General features: G+C 38.5%; 1 protein-coding gene across 4 annotated transcripts in view; it reads left to right on the top strand.

The window, feature by feature from the left end:
- TXNDC11 (thioredoxin domain containing 11) overlaps nt 1-12545 on the top strand; it is a 103388-nt gene that overhangs the window by 13519 nt on the left and 77324 nt on the right. For 3 of the 4 annotated variants that reach the window (XM_037813577.1, XM_037813576.1, XM_037813580.1), the window contains one exon: nt 1613-1710. In XM_037813577.1, coding sequence (XP_037669505.1) covers nt 1613-1710 — 98 coding nt within the window. Of the gene's footprint in view, nt 1-1612; nt 1711-12545 lie in introns of those variants that run through there. The other variant, XM_037813579.1, reaches the window with a different exon arrangement.

Raw genomic sequence — 12545 nt, 5'->3', positions numbered from 1 at the left:
AGTAACTAAACTGGCAGGTACTTCTTCTGGGAGGAAAGAGGAACTCTTATAGAGTAGTATGTTAGAGAAAAGAAGTCACCACTTTGGCAGTCATTCCCCATGCTTCTGAATTTAAAGAGTGAAGATCACTTCTCCCATGTGGGGAATAGGGGAGAAACCTATCTGTACCTTCAGATGGTTCATAAGTTAAGTGTAAAGTAGTTGAGTGATTGTGTTGGAATAATATTCGGGTGTGCCAGGCTCTGTGCTAATCTTCACAACAGCTCTGTGACACAGATGCAGTTATCTCTGTTTTCCCGAAGGCCCTCAGGTTTAGAGGGGCACCACTGTTAAAGTAAAGATCACATAGTGCCAAGTGACAGAGGTTATCTAGTGCCTTCCAGGGCACTGCTTCTTTCAGATCATTTTTTCAGCTCCTTCCAAATCAAGAGCTTATTATTCTGTGTTCTCAATAGGGGAAAGAGTGGGTTTATTTTTGGGAATGGGCCAGTCTTTTGAGCCATTTTGTTTTGTAAAGTAAGCAAACATGATAGACTGTGCCCTGTTTATGAGTAAAAAATGACATGTGACCCCCAAGAAAAGATGATATTCTTTTTCTTTCTTATAAATAGACTCTAAACAGAACTCTATAGAGTTTCCACTGAGTTTTGAGAAGTGTTGCTATTGTTCTAGTAGTATAAGACATCCAAAGGAGACTTTTCATTTATAGTCTTCATATTTTTTCCAATATTTTATTACAATAATGTTCAAACATAAGGCAACATTGAAAGAATTTTACAGTGAATACTCATATACCCAACACCTAAGTTCTGTTAACATTTTATTATGCTTGTTTGAATACATATTTATCCATCTAACCATCCCTTAAATCCAGTGGTTTTCAACTAGAAGTGATTTCACTCCCCAGGAGACATTTAGCAGTATCTGGAGACATCTAGAGGCCAGGGATGCTGCCAAACATCCTAAAGTACATAGGACAATCCTCACAAAAATGAATAATTCAGACCAAAATGTCAGTAGTGCTCAAGTTGAGAAATCCTGCTCTAATTGATTTAATTTGGGTCTAGTTTGAAATAAATTGCAGACATAGGGACAGTTCCCCCAATTGCTTTAGCACCTATCTAAAAATATATATGTAATCTATATTTTTATTATTTATATTTCCTTTTAGAGCACAGCTTTAATCCTCTATTATTATTGGTTTTTAAAATAATCATTTAAAATGGTCCTTTGAAATTCATGGTGGTTTGATTGCAGGTAACATTTTTCTTTTTCATTCTCAGATGTTCAATTTGACTATCAAAGGCATATCCCTCTACTAAGTTCTAGTGTAACCATTGGTGCAGAATTCAAAGCAAATAATTTTTTGTTTGGACCAGACTCCAAAATATTCTGTTATAGCTAGAAATTATAGATACAATTTTTTTTTTTTATTTTAATGATAAAAGATACCATTCAAAACAGCTTTTTGAAAATTCAAAACAGCTTTTTTTTCATACTTTCTGTTTCAGTGAGAAAAGAATAGTTTCATTTCTATAATTTCATCTTTTAAATCTTGGTCATTTTTCAGTTGTTATTCATAGTCGTTTGAAAACCTGTTTTGTCTCTGCAGGTGTTGTTTGTGGCAATTAACTGTTGGTGGAACCAGGGGAAATGCAGAAAACAGAAACACTTCTTTTATTTTCCTGTAATATATCTGTATCATCGGAGGTAAGAACTTTTAAATAATGTTTCTAATTCCAATTAAGTTCATCAATTTAAAAATGAATTTTTTTGTTGTTTAAAAATATTAGTCTCTGTAGAAAATTGAGAAAATATAGATAAGTCCAAAAAAAGGAGAATCTTGATCATTTTATCAGCCATACATAGTCATATGGTGTTTCCATTTAAATCTTCCTGTCACTATGTAATATTCACTCACCCCTTTTTAAAAAATAAATGAAATCATGGAGTAATACTGTTCCTAAGCTGCTTTTTCTCAGTGTATCGTGAACATCTTTTATTGTTGTAACATATTCTGTGGCATTGTTTTTTTTAATTCAATTTTACTGAGATATCTTCACATACCATACAATCTTCCACAGTGAACAATCAGTTGTTCACAGTACCATCATGTAATTGTGCATTCTTCACCCCAATCTATTTTTTGAACATTTTCTTTGTACCAGAAAAAGTAAAAATAAGAATAAACAATAAAAGTAAAAAAGATCACCCAAATCACCCCCCCACCCTATTTTTCATCACAATTTTTGAACACTTTCATTACTCAAAAAAAAATAAAAATAGAAGTAAAAAAGAACACTCAAAATATCACACACACACACGCACCCCATTATTCATTTAATTTTTGTCCCCATCTTTCTACTCATCTATCCATACATTGGATAAGGGGAGTGTGAGCCACAGGGTTTTCACAATCACATGGTCACACTATGTAAGCTATATAGTTATACTATCGTCTTCAAGAATAAAAGCTACTGTGTTGCAGTTCAACAGTTTCAGGTATTTCCTTCTAGCTATTCCAGTAAACTGAAACCCAAAAAAGGGATATCTATATAATGCATAAAAATAACCCCCAGAATGACCTCTTGAGTCCATTTGAAATCTCTCAGCCACTGAAACTTTATTTTGTTTTATTTCTTTTCTCCTTCTTGGTCAAGAAGGCTTTCTCAATCCCACGATGCCAGATCCAGGCTCATGTCCCATGTTGCCAGGGAGATTTACACTTCTGGGAGTCATGTCCCCTCTGTGGGGGAGGGCAGTGAGTTTCCTGCAGAGTTGGCTTGGAAAGAGAGGTCTGGCATTGTTTTTTTTTTTTTTTTTTTAATTCAATTTTATCAATATATATTCATATAACCATACAATCATCCAAAGGGTACAATCATTTGTTCAAAGTACCATCATGTAATTGTGCATTCATCACCCCAGTCTATTTTTTGAACATTTTCTTTGTACCAGAAAAAGTAAAAATAAGAATAAAAAATAAAAGTAAAAAAGAACACCCAAATCACCCCCCACCCTATTTTTCATTTGTTTTTTTTGTCCCCATTTTTCTGTTCATTCATCCATCCATACACTGGATAAAGGGAGTGTGATACACAAGGCTTTCACAATCACACTGTCACCTCTTCTAAGCTACATTGCTGTACAATCGTCTTCAAGAGTCAAGACTACCGGGTTGCAGTTTGATAAGTTTCAGGTATTTACTTCTAGCTATTCCAATTCCTTAAAACCTAAAAAGTGTTATCTATATAGTGTGTAAGAGTGCCCACCATAGTGACCTCTTGACTCCATTTGGAATCTTTTAGCCACTGAAACTTTATTTTGTTTTATTTTGCATCCCCCTTTGGTCACGAAGACGTTCTCAATCCCACGATGTTGGGTTCACATTCATCCCTGGGAGTCATATCCCACATTGCCAGGGAAATTTATACCCTTGGGAGTCAGGTCCCACATAGGGGGGAAGGCAGTGAGTTCACCTGCTGAGTTGGCTTAGCTAGAGAGAGGGAGCCACATCTGAGCAACAGGGAGGTACCCAGGGGGAGACTCTTAGGCACAATTACAAGCAGGTTTAGCTTCTCCATTGCAGTAAGGAGCTTCATAAGGGCAAGTCCCATGATAGTGGGCTCGGCACATCAAACCGCCAGTCCTCAATGCTTGTGAGAACATCAGCAACAATCCAGGTGAGGAAGCCCAACATCTCTGCATTTCCCCCAGCTCCTCGGGGGGCCTGCATATATATTTTTATTCTCTGGTCCAAATTACTTCGGGATGTGTCACTATTTCACACTAACCTATGCAAACCTACCAGGTCTCACTTCCTATTAAATATTCCGTATAATTATGGTATTTGAACAAACAGTATGAGTTAAATTGTTTAAGGAATATAGATCTTGCACCGAGTAAACATCTCTTCCCTTGGTCTCACATGGAATTTGAAGTTTTAAAACGCAGTCAGACATAGGGGACTGGTGGTTTGATGGGTTGAGCCCTCTACCATAAGTTTTACCCTTGGGAAGACGGTTGCTGCAAAGGAGAGGCTAGGCCTCCCTATGGTTGTGCCTAAGAGCCTCCTCCCGAATGCCTCTTTGTTGCTCAGATGTAGCCCTCTCTCTCTGGCTAAGCCAACTTGAAAGGTGAAATCACTGCCCTCCCCCTTACGTGGGATCAGACACCCAGGGGAGTGAATCTCCCTGGCAACGTGGAATATGACTCCCGGGGAGGAATGTAGACCCAACATCGTGGGACGGAGAACATCTTCTTGACCAAAAGGGGGATGGAAATGAAATAAGCTTCAGTGGCAGAGAGATTCCAAAAGGAGCCAAGAGGTCACTCTGGTGGGCACTCTTACGCACAATTTAGACAACCCTTTTTAGGTTCTAAAGAATTGGGGTAGCTGGTGGTGGATACCTGAAACTATCAAACTACAACCCAGAACCCATGAATCTCGAAGACATTTGTGTATAAATGTAGCTTATGAGGGGTGACAATGGGATTGGGAAAGCCATAAGGACCACACTCCCCTTTGTCTAGTTTATGGATGGATGAGTAGAAAAATAAGGGAAGGAAGGAAACAGACAAAGGTACCCAGTGTTCTTTTTTACTTCAATTGCTCTTTTTCACTCTAGTTATTATTCTTGTTATTTTTGTGTGTGTGCTAATGAAGGTGTCAGGGATTGATTTAGGTGATGAATGTACAACTATGTAATGGTACTGTAAACAATCGAAAGTACGATTTGTTTTGTATGACGGCGTGGTATGTGAATATATCTCAATAAAATGTAGATTAAAAAAAAGTAATTTCAAAAAAAAAATCTAGCGGGGGAAAAAAGACAAGAAATCAGACATAAAATAAAATAAAATGTAAGATAAAAAAAAAAAAAAAAACGCAGTCAGACACTTAGGCACAATTACAAGCGGGTTTAGCTTCTCCTTTGCAGTAACAAGGTTCATAAGTGCAAGTCCCATGACAGAAGGCTCGGGACGTCAAACCACCAGTCCTCAATGTTTGTGAGAACATCAGCAATAATCTAGGTGAGGAAGCCCAACACCTCTGCATTTTCCCCCAGCTCCTCAGGGGGACACTGCATATATATTTTCATTCTCTGTCCAAATTACTTTGGGATGTGTCTCTATTTCACACTTATCTATGCAAATACCAGGTCTTACTTCCTATTAAAAGTTCCATGTAATTATGGTATTTGAACAAACTACAAGTTAAATTGTTTAGGAAGTATAGATTTTGCACCAACTAAATATCTCTTCCCTTGGTCTCACATGGAAGTTGAAGTTTTAAAATGCAGTATTGTCCTTTACCCTTTGGCCCTATTTACCCTAATCCTAACCACGTCTGCTTCATTCATATCTCTAGTTGAGGTCTGGACTCTTTTTCAGCTTTTTTAACAGTTGCTATGTGTGCTAATACTGAGATTCATACCTGCTGAGTCCTGGCTCTGAGTTTCAGGTGTCACACAGATACCCAAAGTTCCAGGGATTGATCAGGTTATACACAAAGGGATCAGGATCTCGGAATCTGGAGACAGCAATTGCAATTCAGTAATAGATGTGACTGCTGTAAGAGCTTATAATCTAGGAACCATTACAATAAGCATTCCCCTGATAAGCTGTGCTCTAAGGTTCGATTCTGAGTTTACACATTGTAGATAGTCCATATTGGTGAGGCATTATAGTTTTTGCCTTTGTTTCCGGCGTAGTTCATTCAAAATGCTGTCTACAGGATCCATTCATCTCGTTGTGTGTCTCACAGCTTCACTCCTTCTCGCAGTTGCTCAATATTCCATTGTATGCACACACCACAGTTCACCATTCTGTTCCTCAGTTGATATATCTTTAGGCCACCTCCACCCATTGCAAATCATGTGTGCTGTCTCCATAAACACCAGTGTGCAAATATCCATTCATGTCTCAGCTCTCAGATCCTCCAACCCCCTAATGAGGTTGCAGGACATTATGGCACCCACATACTTAGCTTGGTGTGGAACCACCACACTGTCCTCCAGAAAGGCTAGTCCATTCTGCCTTCTAACCAACAGTAAATACGTACATCCCTCTCTCCGTGTTTTCTCCAGCACTTTTATCCCTGTTTATATTTTTCCTTAGAATTTTATAGAGTTATAGTCACATACCATATAATTATCCACAGTGTGCAATCAGTTGTTCACAGTATCATCATACAGTTGTGCATTTATCAGGTGTGGCATTGTTTTTTTTTTTTTTTGATATTTATTGATTTTTTTTTAATATTCATTTTATTGAGATATATTCACATACCACGCAGTCATACAAAACAAATCTTACATTCGATTGTTCACAGTACCATTACATAGTTGTACATTCATCACCAAAATCAATCCTCGACACCCTCCTTACCACACACACACAAATAACCAGAATAATAATTAAAGTGAAAAAGAGCAACTAAAGTAAAAAAGAACACTGGGTGCCCTTGTCTGTTTGTTTGTTTCCTTCCCCCACCTTTCCACTCATCCATCCATGAACTAGACAAAGGGGAGTGTGATCCCCATGGCCCCCCCAGTCCCACTGTCCCCCCTCATAAGCCACATTTTTATACAATTGTCTTCAAGATTCATGGGTTCTGGGTTGTAGTTTGATAGTTTTAGGTGTCCACCACCAGCTACCCCAATTTATTAGAACCTAAAAAGGGTTGTCTAAAGTGTGCGTAAGAGTGCCCACCAGAGTGACCTCTCAGCTCCTTTTGGAATCTCTCTGCCACTGAAGCTTATTTCATTTCCTTTCACATCCCCCTTTTGGTCAAGAAGATGTTCTCCGTCCCACGATGTTGGGTCTAGATTCCTCCCCGGGAGTCATATTCCACGTTGCCAGGGAGATTCACTCCCCTGGGTGTCTGATCCCATGTAGCGGGGAGGGCAGTGATTTCACCTTTCAAGTTGGCTTAGCTAGAGAGAGAGGGCCACATCTGAGCAACAAAGAGGCGTTCGGGAGGAGGCTCTTAGGCACAATTATAGGGAGGCCTAGCCTCTCCTTTGCAGCAACAGTCTTCCCAAGGGCAAATCCTGTGGTAGAGGGCTCAATCCATCAAACCACCAGTCCCCTATGTCTGTGGGCATGTTAGCAACCATTGAGGTAGGGTAGGCCAATACACCTGCATTCTCCACCAGCTCCTCAAGGGGGCTCTGCATATTTTTTTTCCTTTTTTTTTCCCCTTGTTTATTTTTTATTTTTTTTTAACTTTTTTTTTCCTAAATCAACTGTATGAAAAATAAAAAAATTAAAAAAAATAAAAAAAAATACAATAAAAGAACATTTCAAAGAGACCATAACAAGGGAGTAAGAAAAAGACAACTAACCTAAGATAACTACTTTTACTTCCAACATGTTCCTACTCTACCCCAAGAAAGTAACCTAATATAGCAACATTTCTGTGAACTTGTTCCTACTATACCCATCAGAAATTAACAGACCATAGTCATTGCTGGGCATTCCCAGAACGTTAAATTTACCCACGATAGCTAATCTGTTCTTCTTGGATTATTGTTCCCCCTTCCTTAATTGCTCTCTATTGCTAGTTCCCCTACATTCTACATTATAAACCATTTGTTTTACATTTTTCAAAGTTCACATTAGTGGTAGCATATACTATTTCTCTTTTTGTGCCTGGCTTATTTCACTCAGCATTATGTCTTCAAGGTTCATCCATGTTGTCATATGTTTCACGACATCGTTCCTTCTTACTGCTGTGTAGTATTCCATCATGTGTATATACCACATTTTATTTATCCACTCATCTGTTGAAGGACATTTGGGTTGTTTCCATCTCTTGGCAATTGTGAATAATGCTGCTATGAATATTGGCGTGCAGATATCTGTTCATGTCACTGCTTTCCGATCTTCCGGGTATATACCGAGAAGTGCAATCGCTGGATCGAAGGGTATCTCTATATCTAGTTTTTTAAGGAACTGCCAGACTGACTTCCAGAGTGGCTGAACCATTATACAGTCCCACCAACAATGAATAAGAGTTCCAATTTCTCCACATCCCCTCCAGCATTTGTAGTTTCCTGTTTGTTTAATGGCAGCCATTCTAATTGGTGTTAGATGGTATCTCATTGTGGTCTTAATTTGCATCTCTCTAATAGCTAGTGAAGCTGAACGTTTTTTCATGTGTTTCTTGGCCATTTGTTTTTCCTTTTCAGAGAACTGTCTTTTCATATCTTTTGCCCATTTTATAATTGGGCTGTCTGTACTATTGTCATTCAGTTGTAGGATTTTTTTATGTATGCAAGATATCAGTCTTTTGTCAGATACATGGTTTCCAAAAATTTTTTCCCATTGAGTTGGCTGCCTTGTTACCTTTTTGAGAAATTCCTTTGAGGTGCAGAAACTTCTAAGCTTGAGGAGTTCCCATTTATCTATTTTTTCTTTTGTTGCTTGTGCTTTGGGTGTAAAGTCTAGGAAGTGTCCGCCTAATACAAGGTCTTGAAGATGTTTTCCTACATTATCTTCTAGGAGTTTTATGGTACTTTCTTTTATATTGAGATCTTTGGTCCATTTTGAGTTAATTTTTGTGTAGGGGGTGAGGTAGGGGTCCTGTTTCATTCTTTTGGATATGGATATCCAACTCTCCCAGCCCCATTTGTTGAAAAGACCATTATGACCCAGTTCGGTAACTTTGGTGGCCTTATCAAAGATCAGTTGGCCATAGATCTGCGGGTCTATCTCCGAATTCTCAATTCGATTCCATTGATCTATATGTCTATCTTTGTGCCAGTACCATGCTGTTTTGACAACTGTGGCTTTATAATAAGCTTCAAAGTCAGGGAGTATAAGTCCTCCCACTTTGTTTTTCTTTTTTAGAGTGTCTTTAGCAATTCGAGGCATCTTCCCTTTCCAAATAAATTTGATAACTAGCTTTTCCAAGTCTGCAAAGTAGGTTGTTGGAATTTTGATTGGGATTGTATTGAATCTGTAGATGAGTTTGGGTAGAATTGCCATCTTAATGACATTTAGCCTTCCTGTCCATGAACATGGAATATTTTTCCATCTTTTAAGGTCCCTTTCTATTTCTTTTAATAGAGTTACGTAGTTTTCTTTGTATAGGTCTTTTACATCTTTGGTTAAGTTTATTCCTAGGTACTTGATTTTTTTAGTTGCTGTTGAAAATGGTATCTTTTTCTTGAGTGTCTCTTCAGTTTGTTCATTTCTAGCATATAGAAACATTACTGACTTACGTGCATTAATCTTGTATCCCGCTACTTTGCTAAATTTATTAGCTCTAATAGCTGTGTTGTCGATTTCTCAGGGTTTTCCAGATGTAAGATCATATCATCTGCAAACAATGACAGCTTTACTTCTCCCTTTCCAATTTGGATGCTTTTTATTTCTTTGTCTTGCCAGATTGCCCTGGCTAGCACTTCCAGCCCAATGTTGAATAACAGTGGTGATAGCGGGCATCCTTGTCTTGTTCCTGATCTTAAAGGGAAGGCTTTCAGTCTCTCACCATTGAGTACTATGCTGGCTGTGGGTTTTTCATATATGCTCTTTATAATATTGAGGAAGTTTCCTTCAATTCCTACCTTTTGAAGTGTTTTTATCAAAAAGGGATGTTGGATTTTGTTGGGCATTGTTTTTTTTTTTTTTTTTTTAATCATCATTTTATTGAGATATATTCACATGCCACGCAGTCATACAAAACAAATTGTACTTTCGATTGTTTACAGTACCATTACATAGTTGTACATTCATCACCTAAATCAATCCCTGACACCTTCATTAGCACACACACAAAAATAACAAGAATAATAATTAGAGTGAAAAAGAGCAATTGAAGTAAAAAAGAACACTGGGTACCTTTGTCTGTTTGTTTGCTTCCCCTACTTTTCTACACATCCATCCATAAACTAGACAAAGTGGAGTTTGGTCCTTATGGCATTCCCAATCCCACTGTCACCCCTCATAAGCTACATTTTTATACAACTGTCTTCGAGATTCATGGGTTCTGGGTTGTAGTTTAATAGTTTCAGGTATCCACCACCAGCTACCCCAATTCTTTAGAACCTAAAAAAGGTTGTCTAAAGTGTGCGTAAGAGTGCCCACCAGAGTGATCTCTCGGCTCGTTTTGGAATCTCTCTGCCACTGAAGCTTATTTCATTTCCTTTCACATCCCCCTTTTGGTCAAGAAGATGTTCTCCATCCCACGATGCCGGGTCTACATTCCTCCCCGGGAGTCATATTCCACGTTGCCAGGGAGATTCACTTCCCTGGGTGTCTGATCCCACGTAGGGGGGAGGGCAGTGATTTCACCTTTCAAGTTGGCTTAGCCAGAGAGAGAGGGCCACATCTGAGCAACAAAGAGGCATTCAGGAGGAGACTCTTAGGCACTAATACAGGGAGGCCTAGCCTCTCCTTTGCAGCAACCGTCTTCCCAAGGGTAAAACTTATGGTAGAGGGCTCAACCCATCAAACCACCAGTCCCCTATGTCTGTGGTCATGTTAGCAACCATGGAGGTGGGGTAGGCGAATACCCCTGCATTCTCCACAGGCTCCTCAAGGGGGCACTACATCTTTTTTTCTTTTTTTTTTTTCCCTGTTTGTCTTTTTTCTTTTTTTTTTCTTTTAACTTTCCCTTCTTTTTTAAATCAATTGTATGAAAAAAAAAAGTTAAAAAGAAAACAAACATACAATAAAAGAACATTTCAAAGAGACCATAACAAGGGAGTAAGAAAAAGACAACTAACCTAAGATAACTGCTTAACTTCCAACATGTTCCTACTTTACCCCAAGAAAGTTACATAATATAGCAACATTTCAGTGAACTTGTTCCTACTACATCCATCAGAAATTAACAGACCATAGTCATTTCTGGGCATCCCCAGAACGTTAAATAGCTTATCTGTTCTTCTTGGATTATTGTTCCCCCTTCCTTAATTGCTCTCTACTGCTAGTTCCCCTACATTCTACATTATAAACCATTTGTTTTACATTTTTCAAAGTTCACATTAGTGGTAGCATATAATATTTCTCTTTTTGTGCCTGGCTTATTTCGCTCAGCATTATGTCTTCAAGGTTCATCCATGTTGTCATATGTTTCACGAGATCGTTCCTTCTTACTGCCGCGTAGTATTCCATCGTGTGTATATACCACATTTTATTTATCCACTCATCTGTTGAAGGACATTTGGGTTGTTTCCATCTCTTGGCAATTGTGAATAATGCTGCTATGAACATTGGCGTGCAGATATCTGTTCGTGTCACTGCTTTCCGATCTTCCGGGTATATACCGAGAAGTGCAATCGCTGGATCGAATGGTAGCTCTATATCTAGTTTTCTAAGGAACTGCCAGACTGACTTCCAGAGTGGCTGAACCATTATACAGTCCCACCAACAATGAATAAGAGTTCCAATTTCTCCACATCCCCTCCAGCATTTGTAGTTTCCTGTTTGTTTAATGGCAGCCATTCTAACCGGTGTTAGATGGTATCTCATTGTGGTCTTAATTTGCATCTCTCTAATAGCTAGTGAAGCTGAACATTTTTTCATGTGTTTCTTGGCCATTTGTATTTCCTCTTCAGAGAACTGTCTTTTCATATCTTTTGCCCATTTTATAATTGGGCTGTCTGTACTATTGTCATTGAGTTGTAGGATTTCTTTGTATATGCGAGATATCAGTCTTTTGTCAGATACATGGTTTCCAAAAATTTTTTCCCATTGAGTTGGCTGCCTCTTTACCTTTTTGAGAAATTCCTTTGAGGTGCAGAAACTTCTAAGCTTGAGGAGTTCCCATTTATCTATTTTCTCTTTTGTTGCTTGTGCTTTGGGTGTAAAGTCTAGGAAGTGGCCTCCTAATACAAGGTCTTGAAGATGTTTTCCTACATTATCTTCTAGGAGTTTTATGGTACTTTTTTTTTTTTTTTTTTTTTTTTTTTAATCATTTTATTGAGATATATTCACATACCACGCAGTCATACAAAACAAATTGTACTTTCGATTGTTTACAGTACCATTACATAGTTGTACATTCATCACCTAAATCAATCCCTGACACCTTCATTAGCACACACACAAAAATAACAAGAATAATAATTAGAGTGAAAAAGAGCAATTGAAGTAAAAAGAACACTGGGTACCTTTGTCTGTTTGTTTCCTTCCCCTACTTTTCTACACATCCATCCATAAACTAGACAAAGTGGTGTTGGTCCTTATGGCTTTCCCAATCCCATTGTCACCCCTCATAAGCTACATTTTTATACAACTGTCTTCGAGATTCATGGGTTCTGGGTTGTAGTTTGATAGTTTCAGGTATCCACCACCAGCTACCCCAATTCTTTAGAACCTAAAAGGGTTGTCTAAAGTGTGCATAAGAGTGCCCACCAGAGTGACCTCTCGGCTCCTTTTGGAATCTCTCTGCCACTGAAGCTTATTTCATTTCCTTTCACATCCCCCTTTTGGTCAAGAAGATGTTCTCCGTCCCACGGTGCCAGGTCTACATTCCTCCCTGGGAGTCATATTCCACGTTGCCAGGGAGATTCACTTCCCTGGGTGTCTGA

This window comes from Choloepus didactylus, chromosome 21, assembly GCF_015220235.1.
Source record: "Choloepus didactylus isolate mChoDid1 chromosome 21, mChoDid1.pri, whole genome shotgun sequence".
NCBI classification, from domain to species: Eukaryota; Metazoa; Chordata; class Mammalia; order Pilosa; family Megalonychidae; genus Choloepus; species Choloepus didactylus.
Note: the sequence above shows the minus strand (reverse complement) of the source record. Positions and strands in the feature narration are given on the sequence as shown.